The following is a 19382-nucleotide window of genomic DNA, read 5'->3' as shown; positions in this document are numbered from 1 at the left end:
AAAGCCACATTTTTGGGCTTTTGGTGCCAGAACTCTGCCATTCAGAGGGAGAGAAGGGCAGATGGGTTTGTGCCATGGGGAGAAGAGTTGCCCTGTGCTGCTCTCCAGGTTCAACGTGGTGTTGGTGGGAACCTCAGCCTCGGTGTGGAACGGTGTGACAGCGCTGTGGGAGTACCTGATGGGGACAGATGGAGCGGGAGAAGGTGCAGGAAGTGTCCACGACAAGGCAAAGAGAGAGAGGGAGACATTTCTGAGAGGTGATGATGTGAGAAGAAGAGAATCTGCAGGTGTCAGCTGCAAATTCGGGGCAGCCAAGCAGAGGGGTTGCCTGGGGGGAAGGTTCCAGGGTGGAAAGACAAGAAGGAAGAAGAAGATGTGAACTGACCATCCATCTCCAGGAACACCCAGCCTGCCTCAGGGTCGTGGCTGGATGTGCAGCCCCCTCTGTGAGGGACACATCAAACCTGTGCCATTGGTGGTGGTTAAACACAGATGGTTTTCAGCTCCTTTTTATCATTAACATTTTATTTTGCTCAGAATTCTCCCACTGGAGAGCCGCAGCCTTTCTGCTCCCCCTCTGCCTTCCCCTGCTCATTACTAAATTGCCTCTGAGCAGAGAGCCCGCTCTCCTGGCATGTTAACTTGAAGAGCATCACTGCAGGAGAAATAAAGAGGGGGAGACAAAGCTGAAGAAGGAAGGGCGTGAAAACCAGACACGAGGATGTGGGGAGAAGCGGGAGGGAGAGCAACACAAGTGGGAGGGAGAGTCGCATTTCTCAGGTGGAATTAGAGAATTGGAGGGCTGGGGGGAGGCATACAAAGCACTCAAAAATTGGTAATTTGCAGAGTGCAGAGAACAAGTGTGCAGCAGCCAGCACGGGGAGACGGTGGCGGCTTTGTTAAGTGTAGGGAGCGAGGGCCCGTTGCTAAGGTTACCGCTTCCAAGGACAAGTTGAAATAACTCTTTACCTTTGTTCTGTGCCGGGTTGTCAATGTTGAAATTCCCGTTCCACACGACTGTCAGCTCCACTGGCAGGCTGTTAATCTCCATCCCTTCGTACGAGTACTAGAAATGGGAGAGGAAAAACAAAACAAACCAAAAAAAAGCCCCAAACCCAGAGTTAGAAAGTGCTTGGAGGTGGGGAGGGGATGGGATGAGGCAAGAGGGGGTGCAGAACATGGAGAGCAAGAGAAATGGAGCTGTCACCTCCCCAGTCAGCAGCACCTGCCAGAATGCCACAGGATGCTCCCAAAGCTGCGGATCTCCCCTCACAAAAGCCCATTATTAGGTGAATATTTGTAGAATCCCAGAAGGGATGGAAGGGAGCTTAAAGATCATCCAATGCCACCTCCTGCCATGTAGGGACACCTTCCACTACCCCAGGCTGCTCCAAGACCCATCCAGCCTGGCCTTGGACACTTCCAGGGATACAGGGGCAGCCCCAGCTCCTCTGGGCAACCAGAGTTTCACAGCCAAAATATCTGGTCTGAACCTTTCTTCAACTTAAAGCCACTCCCTCTTCTCCTATCACTTGGAAAAATCCATGATGTGAGAGCGTTTGCATGTGATGAGCCTTAACTTTGAAATCCATTTTTTGGGTGTTGAACACAGCTTTGAAATGTATTTTTCCAAGTTGGGTGCAGCTTTAAGGTGTAAATTGCATATTCTGGGTCTTCCAGCCAGCTGTGCCTCTGCTGTGTATTCCAAAGGTGCTGAGTGTGTAGGTGAGGTTGTTCACTCCAGGAATGTCTTGAAGAACTCTTGGAACTGGAGTGAGGTTTCAAAATCAGGGAAACCCCTTGAAAAAGGGGAAAATGGAGCCAGTGTGTAATTATAGACCTGTCAGCCTAACTTGGCTTCCCAGAAAGAAAGTACATCAAATTATTAAACAATCAATTTATAAGCACCTGCGAGATGATAAGGTGATAAAAATCAGCCAGCACAGATTTGTCAAGAACAAATTGTGTCAACCCAATCTAATTTCCTTTTTGACAGGCTTAATGACTTTGTGGATAAAGGGGAGGCAGCAGATGTGATTTATCCTGATTTCAGGAAAGTATTTGCTACTATCCTACAGCAGATCACCATAAACAAACCAGGGAAATATGACCTAAGAAAGGCCACCATAAGGTTTATGCAAAAATCCATTAAATAATAAAAAAAATAAAAATCAGATAATTCCATGTCAAGCTGGGAGGGTGTTTCAAAAGGAATATTGTCCTGAGCCTGGCATTACTCAGTATTTTCACTACTGACTTGGATGATTTCATGACACTGTCCTGGAGGGGGTGTAAGAACCTCCAACAGCAGGGTTAAGAATTTAAAACTTGACAAATTGTAGAACTGGGCCAAAATCAACCAAATGAAATTCAATGCTGGCAAATGGGGACTATTTTTCAGTAGGAGGAATTGATGCAAACAACTCTGAAACTGGAGTGGCTGGGCAGTGCTGCAGGAGAGGGCCTGGGGACTGCTGGAGATCATGAACAGACTGTAAATCAACAATGCCATATTGCTGCCAAAACCCAAACAATTCTCATTTGGGGATGGAGCAGATAGACTTTGTTACATGTGTAAACCCCAGGAGGAAATCACTTTTCCCTACTCAGAACCAGAAAAGCCTCAGCTGGAGCAAGGAGTATTCAGTTTCCAGCAAATATGTCTTAAAAAGCTGCAAGAAACTTCTGAGAGAGCTGGAGAGATTTAAACAAACGCTTGTCAGGGGCAGTCAAGGCACACAGAGGTGACCCCAACGAAGGAAATGGAAGCTGCTCTCTCTGGAGGCCCTCTCCATGTGGTGCTGAGAGCTTTTTATTCCACCTAGATTTTGATTTATCTCAAGCCAATTCACCCAGGGCTCACCCTGCTGCCCACCTCCATCAGCAGCTTCCACCCAACACCTCACCAAAAGAGCCTCAGGGTGGGAGAGGAGATGGTTGATTAAAGGACAGAATGGAGCAAGAAAGGAGGGGAGAAGCATCTTGTGTCTGCCTCTATTGCTGGGCAAAGTGCACATCAGGATTTACCCTGCTAAGAGCAGGCATCTCCCACTGCACTGGGGTCTACAGCTGGACAAAGTCCCACTTCGAAAGGAAAATATTTTCTCCACTACAAACCAGCAAGCTGGTTTGGCTGGGCCAAAAAATGTCACTAAAGAGTCCTCCATCCCTTAAAGCCCCTTTGTGGTTCTCCACAGAGAGGCCAGAGCTCTGAGCTTTACAGGTGGGGTTTCCTCTATCCATTAATTGCTGTATAATTGCAGAGTAAATGGTAACTGGTGATTTCTGTCCATTACAGCAGAGTGGGAGCTGCTTGCACAGTGATTCCTCTTTGCACAGACTAAACACAATTAGCCATTAATCTGCAAACCCTGTGATTATGATCCAGTTGTAGGGAATTTATGGGTATTTGTGGTTTCCATGGAGGTAAAGAGCAGCCCAGGTGAGCCAGGTCCTTTGCAGCAGACCCGCCAGTCTCGTTCAGGATTTGCATTTTTGTGACACTTCTGGGTGTCACTGCCAGCAAGATTCAAGATGAGCTGTCTGGACTCACACCACTGGTTGTTCCCAGCTCTGAATAGCTGGGAGCGAGGATGGGGAGTCAGGAGTGGGAAGGAGAGTGCCTGAAGAGTGGTGAAAAATTAAACTTCTGCCACTCAGGAGCACCTGCTTTGCACAGGACGTTGAAAATGCTGATTGGGAATGGAAAATGGGATATATATGGAATAACTGGTCATCCTAAAGTCAGAAGATGAGTCTTAGAAAGGGCCTCACCACAGCCTTGTGTGTGTTTTGGGATTTAGCTGGAGGCAGAGCCTAGGCAGGGCTGCAGGGACAGGCATCTGGAATCTCCTGGAGCCTTTCTTCCCATGGGAGATCCCAGCGCCAGATGCAGGAGCTCAGCTGGGATTTTAGATCTTATCTGTCTGCAGCACCAGGGGCAAAGACATATTAGACTTTTTAACCCAGCAGGCTTGATCCAGACCTGGAAAGGGATGTGAGGGGATAAATCCCAGGGAAGGGCTCTGAGGATGAAGCCAGCTGGGATGAGGATGCTCACACTGCCTGACCCATCCCGTGCTGCGTGGACTGCACGGCAGCGAAACAGAGCAACCTGCAAAGGAACGGTGAGGAAATGCTCCGTCCTCCTCAGACCACAGGAGCTGCTCACTCATTGTGACCCCTCTTCAAAGCCCACTGAACTCAACAGGAGCCTTTGAAAAGGACTCACTCAGCTGTGACAATAAGATGGAAATGTGTTTCAGGGGAGAAAAAAGGCCTGGAGCATCGATCTCCGGGAGAGCAGAGCTTCCCGGACACTCCTGAGAAGTGTTCATACCATCAGGGCTTGTCTCTCCCCCTTCCCTTCCACAACTGCTCCAACATGGGCAAAACATCCCAGAAGATGTAACTCTGACCTCTAAGTCTGACCAAACTGGATTTTAATCACAATCATCTCATCAAAGCAGAAAATTATGGGCAATTTGGGGAGCCAGCTGAGAAGGAAAGGCTGTGCTCCCTGGAACACAGACTGGCTCTCCTCAGGAAATGCCAATAAAAAGCTGCTAGAAGGAGCTGTTGTAATTCACAGGAGCAATGTTTGGAACTCACAAATATCCTTTTTTTTTGCCTTTCAAACTCTCCAGTAGTATCAGATACTCCCACAGTCTGTGCAAATCCATATCCATGCCTGACCACTTGCAGCATCCTGCCCTTTGCTGATTTGGCTTGAGCACACTTAGGATGGTAAATCCAGAGGGGTTTCATGGTATTTTCCCTTAGTGCCTCCAATAGTGGGGAGACTTCTGCAGAATTTTATCAGAATTTCAGTGTTGGTCTGATTTCTCTGACACCACTTTTGTGATTAGAGCTCAAATCCAGGGATTGATTCCTGTACTTGGCTCTGCCATCAACCCCTTGCACCATCCTGTGGAAATCATTTAATCTTTCTTTGCATCAAATTTCCAGCCATAAAAAGGCAGAAAACATCTTGCACACTGTCATTCTGCTTCCTTGGATCCTTTGCTTTCCAGAGCTGGGACTGGGTTTTTATAACTGGGTATCACCCAGCCCAACAGAGCCCACGTGATTATTGGGGTTTCTCTTTCATTTAAATGTAGATAAATAATAATTAGAGAAGGGGATGCACAAGTGTGACATTCCCAGTGGGAGGTTTGGAGCTGAATGATCTTCAAGATCCCTTCCAACCCAAACCATTCCCTGATTCTACCCCTCTCAGCCCTGTGCTTGTCTTTTGGCCATCCCCAAGTGTGCTTTCCCATGATTTCTGTGAATAGCTCTTCAATTTTTTCTCAGCTCTGTTTTTTATTGGATTTCTTTTTATTTTTTTTCATCACTCCCATCACTGTGAGCCACACCACGGAGTCAAATGCCACTGAGATCTCTTGCTAAAGTGCAATGATGTGACAAATAGAACAGACTTGCTCTCCTGTCCCTAAGCCACACAGCGCTTTCAGCTGCACCACCTCAGGTCTCAGCACACAGAGCTGTGAAGGATTCCAAACAAAATCATCAGCAGTGATTTTGCTGATGGGAACCAGGGTGTGCCAAGGCCAGGGGTGGGCAGGAACCAAGCAAGGATGTGGGATCAGCCGCTGAAGCAGGTAATGGCACTGATCATGGCATGCTCAGGTGGGTCAGCCCTCCCCATCTCCCTCTTCCTCGTGCCAAAGGCTGATAATTTTGGGCTGATTGCAAGTGCTGGGGCTCCCACTGTTTCCCACTGGGAAGATTGCACCCTGCCCTGAATCATCCAGCAATTTCAGCCCTTCCTGCTGACATTTTTACTTACTTATTTATATGTCTGCTTAGCTCCCCTGCTTTTCATCCCCTCCCATCGCTCCATGTCCAGGCTGTTGGCAGAGCTATCACAAGTGCAATAAGGAATGGCAGGAAGGGTCCCTCTGAGTGATAATTGCATGCCTTGGGTGGTGTGACAGAGGACAAAGCCCAGAGCTCAGAGTCTCAAACCACTTGACAAGAACAAGAACTGTCCCGAATGGTGCTGCCTGCAGTTACTTATTGCTGTTATCAAATAAAATGTCTCTGGGAAAGGCAGGGAGAGAGGCAGATCTGGCTCCTGACTGGGCTGAGCACCCAGGGACCGTCAGTGCTGGATGTGACATTACTGAACGACAGACTGCTCACACCCGGCTGTCCTTAGAGCATCTTGAACTGCAGTTGGAGCCACTTAGAAAAGGTGCTTAAGCTGGCTCTGATCCCTGGTGTAAATCTTGAGAGATCAGGAAATGCAGAGCAAAAAGTTAAGGCTCTTTTCCTGATCCTATCCTGTGAGAAAGTGGGAAAAATCCTGTTTCGCACAAGTTTTTCTGCGAGAGGCAAAATGCCTCGAGCGAGATGGGAGGGGGCAGATCTTGAGGCTCCTGCTGGAAAACAAGGCAGGACTGATTGCTTAGTCTAGCGTGCAGCACCAACAGAAGGATCTGCTGGCAGGACAGCATCCCTCCAGGGACACACCATCACAGCACATCCTCCCACCCTCCCCTGGACCTTCTCCAAGCCTGCAATGCAGGTGCTACATTCAGTGCCTCCTCCAGCAACTCTGCTGAGTAAAAAAGCTCTGTCAGAGGGGGTTGGTTCGATTTGCAAACAGGCTCAGACAGCTCTTTCCAGAGCCAGGTGACCCCTGGAGCAGAGGCTCATTGTATTGCAGTGGCTCCTGCCTGAATGCTAATTCTGGCAGGGAAGGGAATAATCATGATGGAGACAGATCTCCAGCACCCCTTCCCATTGTCTGTGTCCTCTGCCACCTGCTCAAACAGCCAGGGCTTCTCTGCTGCCTTTTTCTATCTCTCTGAATGTGGCTTTCTTTTGTCTGGCTCTCCCTTCCACATCTCTTTCTCTCAGTGCCTGGCAAATTCCGAGTAACAATGAAATAACATTTCTCAGGGAAAAAAAAAAAGAAAAAGAATAAGAAGGAGCTTAAATCAGAGAGTCAAAGCTCCTTCAAAAGGAAGGGGAAGAAAAGGGGAGGAAAGGAAAGACAAGAGAAGGAAAGGGGAGGACAGGAAAGACAAGGGAAGCAAAGAGAAGGAAAAAGGAGGAAAGCGAGGGAGAGGGAAAGGGGAGGGCAGAGGGAGAGAAGAGGCAGAAACAGGATAGAAAAGAGTTGATTTTATTCCCAAATGAGCCTCTCTCCCTGGAGAAGAAAGAGATCCACCTGAGCCACCACCAAACACAGGACAAGCATCCTGCAGACAACACTCAGCAGTAAGGTCATGGAGCACCTTGGCACGAGCCTGAGGCTCAGCCCTGCCACCCTCTGCTGCTCTGGCAGAGCCTGGAGTGTTCTGGCTTAGGAAAACAGACATTAAAGTCAAAATGGTGCTGTCACAGCACTCAGGCATCCTACCAGCAAATCCATCTGGGGACTCATCAAACCCCACTTCTCTGGTCCCAGGCATTGGCAACTTCTTGGAGCATGCAGGTAGTGTGGGAATAATCACCATTACCTGTCAAAACCAGTCTTTTATTGGGTTCTGCAAAGTGGCATGCTGAGGCTGGCTGAAGTTACTTTCCTGCTCAGCCCAACTATGCTTAAAACCACCCTGAGATAATTCATTGGAAGAATGTGTCTGCCAGAGAATTCGTGACTCTGAAGGGTCATTAAAGGTCTGTCTTGCCTGCTGAGACTCTTTGGGCAGATAAAATCTCTGCCCACGACCATACAATTCCCCCTTAGCTTCCACCATTTTAAAATAATACTTTAAAGAAAATGTGCATACCTCCTTAACTTCCCAGTCCTTCCATTTTTAACCTGAAACCTGAATGCTCACAGGTCATTAACCAGTAATGAAAATCAGGGAGAGGTAGGAGGGAGGGAGACAAAAAAAACCCCAACAAATAAAAGAGCATCGGTTGGGAAGTTGCTTGTTTGCAACAGATGTAAAATGTGTGAACTGCCTGCAATCTTCAGCCCTGCTTAATGCAGCAGAATATGTTGTGACAAGCACTGCCCAGCGTGGAGTGGCAGAGCTGCAGTGAAGTGGCTGAAGCCTGTAATTAGCTCTTTGACTAATAAATCATCTCACAGTAGCAGCAATGAAAATGACTCAACGCATGTCCTGGAGACATGAATCTCCTGGAGAAGCCTCCAGAGAAGCAGAGGCCTCCATTGCACCTGGGCACAGCTCCTGGCTGCTGGCAGAGCAGTTTGTCCCCAAAAGTGACTCACACAGGTTCCCTGCAAGGAGAGTCAAAGGTCCTGCACTTCAGGTGGGGAAGTGGAGGTGGGCAGAGGCTCCTCAAAGGGCATGTGAGGGCTGGAGGAAGGTCTGGCTCAGCCTAAGGCCAGGTTGGATGGGATTTGGAACAACCTGGTCCGGTGCAAGGTGTTGGAACTGGATGACTTTCAAGATCCCTTTCAACCCAACCCATTCTGGGATTTGTGTGTTCTCACCCTTTTTCTGCCTCATTACGTGTCAGATTGTTTATGTGGGGTTTTGTCATCAAAGTCCCCCAAAATAACCTCCATTCTCACATTGACATGAACACCTGTCCCCCTGGAACCCCTTTTAGTGGTGCTGTGGGGAAATGTGCAGGTGGAGCTGATATTGCTGCCTGTGGGTCATGGCTGAGGTGCTCCAGCCCAGCCTGAGGATGGGATCCACCAGGAGTGGTGACACCAGCCAGTCCAAGGAGAAAAAAGGGCAGTTTCAAGCTACCAGCCAATCTTTTCCTGCCTGTGTTTGGAACCACAGAATCGTGAAAGCTGGAAAAGACCTCCAAGATTATCAAGTCCAGCCTTTGACTGAACACCCCCGTGCCCACTAAACCCTATTGTGAAGTGCCCTGTCTACACCTCCTTCAAACACTTCCAGGGATGGTTACTCCACCACTGCCTCCATCCTATTTCAATGTTTAACCACTCTTCCAGTGGAAAAGTATTAATTTTTCTTAATATCCAACCTGAACCTCCCCCTGGCACAACTTGAAGCCATTTCCCCTTGTCCTATCACCAATTGCCTGGGAGAAAAGTCAGACCACACCCTCACCACAACCTCCAGCTGGTTCTAGAGAGGAATAAAATCTCCCTTGAGCCTTCTTTGGTCCAGACAAAACAAGTCCAGCACCCTGAATTAAGTCAGAAGGGCTGTGACACGATCCCAGCTCCCCTGGGGACGGTGCTGTGTGTCCCTCCGTGGCCCCGTGCTCACCGAGGTGTTCTGGCACTGCACGCTGGAGCTGTTGAACCTCAAGGCCGGCACCCTCTGCTCGCTGCCCTGGATGTTCAGGATGCACTCGTAGCCCCGCTGGCCCGACTGTGGCTGGGGCAGGTTCTTGGCCTTCAGAGTGATGGGTTTGATCACCTCCACGGGCACCAGGATCTTCTCGGCCTGCAGCAGCTGGGGACAGTCCTGGGGAGAGAGCAGACAACTCACCAGGTCAGCACGAGCATCCTGTGGTGCTTCCTGGCCTTCTCAGTCCTCCTGATTACAAAGCATTTACAACTCCCTGGGCCTTGGTTTGTTACAGAGCTGTTCAAGGAGTATTCCTGGGAAGGCTCAGATAAACAGGAGAGGAAGGATTTCTTTCATAGACCATCCTTTCCTATCTCCCTGGCTTATTTCAGCTTCCAGGACCCAGGGAAGCCACCTCTGGTGCTTTTTAATACCTGCTCTGTTTATTCAGGTGATGGAAAAGCAATCGTGTTCCCTCCACAGACTTAACCCAGTCACAATGTCATGATAAAAGTGAATAAAGGAAAAATTTGAGCACAATTCCTCACTTCCCAACAGCCAACACAGCACTGCACAAAAGGCACAGCTCCAGCAAGACCTGTTGGAACCTATGGAGTCAGGGTTGTTAAAAAGAGAGTTTATTTTGCCTCAGAAGAGGACAAATTATTCATTACAGAGATCTAGACCCAGCTGCTAAGAAACAACTGTCACAAAAATTGTGGAGACCCCTTGGAAAAGCTTGGCTCCCAAAAGGAGAAATGCCAAGTGGTTGTTGCTAACGTGGTGCCTCTTCATGGGTCCCTCACACAGGTGAGCCCTGGACACCCAAAGGTGCCTCACAGGTGGCTGCATTTAAAGTGACATTAATTAGCACAGCTTAATTAGTTAGAGTGGCCATGCTCTGCTTCTCCATAGCAGAGTCAGACAAGTGCAAGATGTTCCTTTCATGGATTCTAGGACAATATCAGCTCTTTATGAAATTACTGCAGCCTTTGCCTGTCCTGGCCAAAGTTAAAGCCAGGTCCAGTTGGTGCCAGCAGAGACAGGGAACTGTAGGTGTGGGCAAGAGGAAAATGACTGATTCAGGGCAGAAAAGTAGGGAAAGGAACTGAAGGGCTCAAAAGTGGAAATTATGGCTTATTGAGAGCCTGGGATCTTGTTAGAGCAGATGGTGGGAGTATCTTACTGAAGCAAATAGCTTAGGGAGATAAAGAAATGGATTAGACGTGTAACATCTGTAGTTACAGGGACGGAGTTACGAGAGCCAACAGCCACCACATGGAGGATGTGAGCTCATCCCTGGCCAGGGGCAGGGAGAAAATCCAGTAACCACCCAGTGCATCCCTGCAGTGAAGTCCAGAACCTTCCCCAGTCCCAAAGAGGATCTGAGGGTCTGTCCTAAGGGGGTGCTGAGGAGTCTGAGAGATGATTTTTCACCTTCACTTGCAGGGTGATGCTCATGGTGGAATTAACTGAGAGCTACTGATGGGCTTCAGCTGGCCTTGCCCAGGCTGGCACCAGAGCCAGGACAGCCAAGCACAGCCACTGGAGCTGGGTGGAGCTGAACCACCTTGGATCCAGTGGTTCTTTGCCTGAGATAATCTGGCACAAGGTCTGGCTTGATGCGTGCTGCCAACGCTTAATAGGCCATCCCATTAACCTGGCTGGAAGGTGGAAGGGTTGGAGGTGGAAAACCCATGGAGTGCTGCAATGCAGGGATGAACTTCATCACTGTCATGCTCTGCACTCTGGGGGTGGAGGATTGAGGAGCTGTAGCCTGCTCCAGCACTCCCTGTCCTGCTGTTCTGTGATGAAACCTCTCCAGGGAACTCCTAACGCTGAAACACAATGGGTGAAGTATCACAGAAGCATTTTTCTTGATAAAAGAGCAAGGCTTAACCATCTGGAAAGCCTTCCCAATCTTGGGTTCAATGGTTCTACCATACCATGGCACACCAGCATTAAGGTTCCCTGCAGCTAATCACACAAGAAAGTGAGGCATGATCTATAATTCTGATTTAAGAGCAATAAAAACCCCAAAGGACAGAAGAAGGAGGTGATTTAGGCTATATTAAAGAGTTTTCAATACTGCTCACACCAGCAGATGCCCCATGCAAACAGCATTTGGGACCTTATGGCTTCAACACCCCTGACCCTTCCCCATCACCTGCCCAACATGTCCTGCGGGCCTCTGCCTCAGCTTCCTCTCTTTCTCCTGGCACAAGAAAAGACATTGGCAGCAGCCTCTCCACGTGGTTTTTTTTTTGTCCCCAGCTCCAGGAGTTGAGAGAGAGATGCACTGGCAGAGGGGATCAGTGGGGCAGGAGGCTGGGAAAGCCCTATCTGCCGCCGAGCAGCCGTTTCCCAGGAGTGGGCATTTCACTTGATGTCTGTCACAGAGAAAAGCCTCTGATGAGGGCTGTGGGATGCAGGTTGGAGATAGTCCACTCTGTTACCTGCAGGCCAATCCCAGCTCTTCAGCCTGGTCTTTCTTGTGTGGCTTTATCCTGTCCCCCTCCACCACTGGTGCTGTAACCTTTCTGATAACACTTGTTTCAAGTTCATTAACAAGCCGTGATTGAGGCAGCCCCAAAACAGGGTTCGTTTGCATATAAAAAGCTTTGCAGTGCTGTGAGGAAGTTCATTATAGATAATTGAAGAGGCAAGCGCCATAAAGAGGAAATCCTCCCAATGTGGCTTTATCTGATTGACCTAATGTTCTTTCTAATTGAAACGGGGAGGGGAAAAGGCAATTTCATTGGGTGATGTACTGCATAAAACCTCAGAGCTTGGACCAGGCTCTGGGTTCAGATTCAAACACAGAACTCATTTTGCAGCCTGTGTCAAGCTTTGGGTGCCTGGCCAGGTTTGCACTTTTGAGGGGAAAACATCAAGCTGACCAGAGCAGACCCAAGCAGAAGGCTCTGCAAAAAAAAGAGTTATTTTGGTCATTTTGCAGTGGAGGCACTTTCTCTTCACCCTTCTTTGCTATGGACATCACCTAGCTTGGAAAAACACAGTTTTCACAGGATGTAGGGGACATAAAATCATAGGCTACCAACAACTGCACCAAGGACAGGCACAATCCCATCCCTTTTTGCCTTTAATATATAATAAAATAAATCTTTTGCCTGACTCCAAGGGGAGCTGATTCCCAATCCAGAGAATCATTGTTGATTCATTTTGTCTGTGTAGCTTCATTCTACTTCTTGAATGCTTTCAAATGAGTCAGTCCATTTAAAACAATATCCCCCACCCTTGCCAATTACTGGTATCAGCAGCAATGCACACCTCACATCACCAAAATTTTGCCAATTACCAAGTCAGAGAGCTTTTGCAGTGAAAACACTGCATGAAATGGGCTGTACTCGTTGGGTCGATGGTAGTTTAATTTTCTTTATTTATAACTCCTCATAGAGCGCCTGCAAATGTGTTTTGTTGTAGCTTGCAGGAATAATAAAGTCTCAGAAATATGAGGACCTTTTCTCTCACATGTGCATTATGGCCTTCATCAGAACTGAGCCCGAGCCGGTCTCCAGTGAGAGCCATCATGAGGATGCTGCTAAAGAGATCCAGGAGGCCTCTCTGAGGCTGTGTGGTCTTAGCCCTGAGTTAATTAGTTTGGTTTCTTTATGGTGCTTCCTACCTCCAGAGTTAGGATTTCATGGAGGTTTCACTGTGCTGTTTCCCAGTGTAAGCTGGAGACCAAATACCCCGAGTTCCTCTCCTAGGAAAAGGCACATTGGGATGTTTCACAGCCTCGTGATACTGCACAGGTTTTCTTCCAACCTTATTTTGAACAGTTTCACTCTCTGTTATTGTTTTTGGCCAGGATTATGATCCAAAGGGTCATCAAATTGTTTTCCAGTTTCCGGTAGAAAAGGGGTTTTATCTACCTTGGATGACAGGCATTCCATGTGGGAACAGAGAACACATCCATGAAGGTTTAATGCAATGAACCCCCCACCTATCAACAGCCCCCACCTCACACTCATCTCCACTTGTGCATCTCCTGTCAGCCAGAGCATTCAGGGGAGGGAACCTTCCCGACTTTCCCTTCATACTGCTCCCACAAGATCCCAGCATTGGCTGGATCTCCACTTTCTATGGAAGGAAACTACAGCTCATCCAATGCTCAGGGCGTTGGGGGCACCACTGGCCAGATAAACTCAACCCTTGGCAATGGATTTTCACCCTTCCTTTCCCAGCAGAGTGGGAGTCACCTCCATTCAGGAACAGACCATTAATTCCTTCATTGATCCTTCATTACTTCATTCCAGCATTCATTTTTGCTCAAAGCAACCATTTCCTCTTTTCTTCTGCCGTTTCTTTATCCTCAACTTTACAGGGCTTTTTAAAGACTTTGCTTTCAATATCCCTCATCCAGCAAAAATCTTTTCACCTTATCCAAGGCATCTTGCCTGAAAAAAAAATGACCATGCAGTGAATCTAAGTGGTGACCAAGATTGACTCACTCAGGCCCTTTGGGACCCCATAAGAAATGAAACTCAGAATGTTATTTACTCAGATATTACGTAAATAAATACATCTTTTGTTCATCTGCTCTGCCGAGCTGCAATGTTCTGTTTTCTCTGTGTTCCCTCTGGCCTTGTCACCCGCCCACTCTGCTGTAATCAAGTCAAGAGGGTAAGAGTTGAGAGGCAGGGATTGGGTTTTTATTAAGATATCTAGACCACAGCATCTGGATGCTCTGTAAATTAAACTAGATTAAAAAAGCCATCAAAACAAAAACAGACTGGGGAAAGAGAAAGAAAAGGAAGGCAGGGAATGAGAAAAAGGAGAGGGAAAACATGCGGTAAAGAGGCAAAACCCCCCTAACCTTTCATTGATTTTGGAGAAATCAGATTTTGCGTGGATAAAACGCAGGAAAAAAGCAAGTTTACAAGTGAGAGGCAGCAGGGACTGCCTGGAATTTGTTTCCTGAAGTTGTCTCTCACACCTCTGCATGATCACACAGGGTCACCACCCTGTACTGCTGCAAACCCAGGGCTCCAGGGCTGCCAAGCTGGTTCCTTTTAAACTCCTGCACAGCTTCCCAGATCCTTCCCAGATCTGGGATAATCTGGAGAAGGAAGCAGCAAGGAGCTCCCCATCCTCAGTGCAGGAGGAGAAGGGGTGAGTTACAGTCCACGCTGCGTTTACATTATTATACCACTAATTCTTCACATCGTAAAAATTATATTTAAAATTTACACAAACAGTGCTGGGGAATGTTATTATGTTATAAAGTGGAATCAGGTCAATGCCTTGTAGGCAGGAATCCAAGCTCCATAAATTTCTGGATATACTTCCCCCAAATTTACATCGGCACCAGCAGCAATCAAACCTGCTCCGAAAAAAGCTCACCCGGTCAAAGAATTTTTGAATGCACCATATATTTTATCTGCACTTCCTAAGTTTACAGTGTTGTTAGTTTGATTGATGGTGTGCTTATTTATTGGCACAGCAAAAGTAATAATACACGAGGAAAACGCTCCGAACTTTAAAGGCAGCTGATGAGGAGAAAGCAACAGGATTTATGGGAAGTGTAAACATCTGCAGAGACAACAAAGGAATAATTGAGTCCTTGCATCTCTGTCACTTCTGGTGGCTCCTTTCTAGTTAAGAGTCTTACACACACTCAGGAGCAAATTCCAGCTCTCTTTTGTCAGGCATTGCAAGGGGTTCTGGTGTCTGGCAAAAGGTGGTTGTCCTGGAGGCTGGTGGCCAGGCTAGGGAAGAGATTTGGCCCTGGTTTAGCTCTCTGCACATTTCGTGGTGGATTGCACAGATTAGGGCACAGACACCACAGCTGGAGGGAGACCAGCAGATCATAAAACGGGCTGGGTTGACAGGGACATTAAAAATGATCATGTTCCACCCCCTGCCATGGACAGGACACCTTCCACTAGACCAGGCTGCCTCAACCTGGCCTTGAACACTCCCAGGGATGGGACACCCAAAGTTTCTCTGGGATACCTCTTCCAGAGGCTCCTCACTGATGGACAGGAGATCATCAGCTCAGCTGCCCTGGGTCCTCGGCCTCGGTGTTGTGAAGGCTGGGGAGTGATGAGTGATGCTGATCACCAGAGAGTGGCTGCTCAAGTGCAGGATCTAAATGAAGATAACCAGCCTCCCCTCCCGTGGCTCACTGCCCACTCCTGCTGCCTGGGAGCAAAGTGATTCCCCCAAGGCCACACAGGCAGAGCTGGGAAATGACCCAGAGCTGTTGAGAGCTTGATCCTAACCCAGGACTGTTCTGCCTCTGAAGTCAGTCCACACATCACTGCTGATGAACATTAATGATTTTACCCTCCTTTAATTCTTTATTAATAGAGTCTTTCTTAGCTGGTCCATTATTTCATGAGGATCAAGGTCAGGCTGCCATAATTATCCAAGCACCACATTTATCCCTTTTAAATAGAGACACAACATTAGCTTTCCTTCAGCCCTTTGCTGCTTTGACACTCTCTCAGAAGGAGAAGTAATGATCCAGAGAGCAGGAGCCTTCTGGTCACCGGATTAGGGGAGTGGACTGGTGACAAAAATAGTCGATGGTTTTGTCGAGAGGTCCATCTGCTCACTGGAAAGTGGCTACTGGAAACATGTGAGCAGCCTCAGTCCTGATGCTTCCTGAGCCTGGAAATCATAAATAATACAAATATGTGCATTGAGGAAGGTGGTGTGTGTGCAAGAGACAAGAAAATCGTGTATTTACTTGGGCAATCTGACTTTTGTTAAAGGAAAACCCTGGTTAAATAAGAGAGTTCTTCTGAACAACTCGCACAGGAAAACTGGGTTATGTAAAGCTGTGGAAGGCTTTGAGCAGAGCACAGGCAGCTCATAAAACAGTAATTAATTCCTTCTCTAATTATGCCTATACAAATCTGCACCCTTCCCAGCGAGCCTTCTCTCCCTCTGTAAGGAGTTCTACCAGAAGTTCACAAGAACTTTGTGTATCTTCCTGCCCATGGCAGAGGGGTTGGAATTAGATGATTTTTAAGGTCCCTTCTAACCCAAATCACACTGATTTGATGATAATGACATTGGCCTGTCACTCCCCAACGAAGTTCATTATTAACCAGGGCCAAGAAAAGGGTTTGGCACACATAAGGGACATTATCCAACCCAGAACTCCTCAGCAGTGGGAGGCATTCCCATGACAACACTCTCCCATGGAGATTTCTGGGGTCTAATGAAGGTTGAGCCCAAGCTGTAGCACTTTCTTCCAAAGAGGACTGAAGGTCTGTTTCTCCTCTAAAGCAGTGCATTTTTACAGTCAGTGGGAACCTGAGAACTCCAGACTCTGGAACTTTAAGAGCTGCAGACTTTGGCCCAACGAGGCCAAGAATGGCCAGTGAGTTTGGAAGTGAAGGGAGGAGACAGAGGAACAGATGGGCTGGAGGTCACACAGAGGTCAGGTTGATACAGACCCACTTCCTTTAGAAACCAAGACAGAAGCCCAGGGAGTCATCATAGTTTGGCTTCCACAGTGGGAAGGTCAGGACCACGATATCACAGCTCTTATCATCCTCTCCCTCCCTGAGATCCACGGCAGCATGAGAAAACAGCCAAGCCAAAGCAAATGGACTCATGCTCAAGGACCAGGCAGGGAAGGAGGGTGTGGGCTCCTGGAGATGCCCCAAGCGAGGCAGGACACACATTCCAGCTTCACCTCTTATCTGCAGCCTCAACATCCTGAGAATGTTTCTCCTTGGCCAGGCCCCAAAGCAGTGAATGCAGCTGATGCTACAGTGGAGAAAAGCAAATTCTTTTGGCTTCCAAGCCAAGACATCACTCTGGGCTGTGTGAATGGGGAATTGTCCTTCCTCCCTCAGACTGTGGGGTGCCACAGGGATCTCAGCAGTCCTGACAGATATCCAGAGAGCCAGAAAACCCTGTAGCCACTTGAGGCATTACAATAGCACTGCACTGAGCTAGGTTTTCAAAACAACATAAGCCCTTCCCAGTGTTTTTTCAAGGATGCTGTGTTGGCGGGGACAGATGAACATTACCCTGCTGCATTCTGAGATCGCTCTGTCCTGTGGGATAGATAATCCTGCATGACAAAGATGAGCAGCCCAACTGTTATGAAAAGCAGCAGGGACACAGTACTGAGTGTCAGATGTTTCTGGTATCTCTCATCCCAACCAAGCTCCCCGAGTTACTCCTCGAAATCACACGAGCAGGTCCTTGATTAGTCACTCACAAGATGAGGCTGAGCTCTAAGAAAACAAGATGTGCATTAAGGTGGGATGTACTGCTCTCACAAAAGCCTTTTTCCATCATTTCTCAGTTTCTGTGGTGGTCTGGCTGGAGGTCTTGATGAAGGGAGAAAGGATGGAGCTGTTGTGCACCAGGACAGATTTCCTGAAGATCCACCACCATAATTATCAGAAACGGATTAGATATTAGATATATATTAAGAAGAAAAGAAGAAATTATTTATTCTATCGGTGGTGAGGCCCTGGCACAGGGTGCCCAGAGAAGCTGTGGCTGCCACATCCCTGGAAGTGTCCAAGATCAGGCTGGACAGGGCTTGGATCAGACCTGGGATAGTGGGAGGTGTCCCTACCCATGGCAGGGGGTTGGAACTGGATTACCTTGAAGGTCTTTTCCAACCAGTCTATGATTCTATGAATTAATAAATCTCTGGAACCCTGCTGAAAGTTACTGCAGAAATGGAATGTTACCAGCCTTTTCCCCTGCCAGCTGGATGACTGCAGGGCAGAAAGGCTCAGAGATGGCAAAAGATACCCAAAAATAACAGAAGCCACTTCACACTTTTCTTCTTCTTCTTCTTCTTCACTTCAGTGCAAGTCACTGTGACTGGCAAACAACAGCAATTCTCTAATTTGTTTGTACATGCTCAAAGGCTTCTCATGAGCAGCCCCCACTGTGAGATCATAGCTCCAGGAACTGAGGATGGTACAAGCACCTATTAACTGGAAGTGCTTACCTAAATCAGAAGGTGTGAGGGAATCAGGGGCATGGAAAGGTGAACGTGTCCAAGCCAACTCAGAGTCAGAAATACAACTGTCATTTGCTGAAATCAAACCTGTGGCTCTGACACTGGCTCTGAGCAGCATTTTCATGCTCTAACAAGACTCTTTGAACAAGGGGGAGCTTTTTGTCCAGCCTCCAATTTCTGTGTTTAATTTCCTCCCATCATTATCTGAAGCACCCCCTCTGAAGAGGATGTGCCCACTACAGGACACATCTCCTTTTCTGGGAAAGTGCTGTAATGATGGATGGGGGCTGAAATGCCACAGCCTGAAATGCCAAACCACCAGGAGTCCCAAGGCACAGCTGGATCCAAACCATCATCTGCAGCCTCCCCCTGGATCACCCCTTCCTTCACTGCACATGATGCAGAGCACACTGAACTCCATCAAACGTGCTTGGACACCTTTCCAAAAGTGAAATAGAGGCTAAACACCAACCCCCTGTGCTGCAGGTGCCACGAAATCTGTGCAGATCCTACCTGCACGGGGTGGCTGCTGGTGCCCCCACCTCGTTCAGCAAGCTACCATAGAAATTCCACCTCACACCCTCCCCTCAATGATAGACAGGTGCCAGGATAAATGAAGGGATAATTGACAAGCCAGGAAAGGGTTTGGAGCTCTGGGACTGGCCTCGCTGGAGCTGTCATTGCAGCCCCTGAGGAAGGAGAGGTGCATTCATTTGAGCAGGGATGAGTTTTCTCCTCCCTGTGCTGAGGCTTCCAGCAGTCGCCTCTCTAGATGGGTTAAGTGAAGCTGGAAAGAGGAGAGGGATGAAAACCGAGCAGTTGCCACAGCAACAGCTGAAGATGCATCACCAGAGGGGTTTTTGATGCAAGGAGTTGGCCACGCTCGCCCAATGGCCCAGCAGGTTCTCTGTCCCCTCCCCAGCGCAGCCACCAAGTTCACGGGGGCACATTTCGGGAGCAGGTGGGTGCTGGGACTTCCTTTTGCACCCTGAAAAGAGAACAAAACAGGACATTTGGAGGGCCCTGAAACCTGTCTGGGTTTTGGAGACCTTGGGGCAAAGACCTCTCCGAGTGTGAGAGGGATCAGCCGGATGGGGAAGGCACTGCTGAGTTTACTACAAAGTCCCTGATGAGGAGACATGGATATTAAACAAATAAATTAGGGTGGGATGGGATGGGGATGGGATGGG

General features: G+C 48.2%; 1 protein-coding gene across 1 annotated transcript in view; it reads right to left on the bottom strand.

Moving 5' to 3' along the window:
- PLXNA4 (plexin A4) overlaps positions 1-19382 on the bottom strand; it is a 422006-nt gene that overhangs the window by 76486 nt on the left and 326138 nt on the right. Inside the window, exons 10-11 of the mRNA XM_015628532.2 lie at positions 9198-9398; positions 970-1066 (exon numbers count right to left, since the gene is read on the bottom strand). Coding sequence (XP_015484018.1) covers positions 970-1066; positions 9198-9398 — 298 coding nt within the window. The remainder of the gene's footprint in view (positions 1-969; positions 1067-9197; positions 9399-19382) is intronic.

The sequence above is a fragment of the Parus major genome, chromosome 1A, assembly GCF_001522545.3.
Source record: "Parus major isolate Abel chromosome 1A, Parus_major1.1, whole genome shotgun sequence".
NCBI lineage: Eukaryota > Metazoa > Chordata > Aves > Passeriformes > Paridae > Parus > Parus major.
The sequence above is the reverse complement of the archived record's forward strand: the minus strand, read 5'-3'. Positions and strand labels throughout refer to the sequence as shown.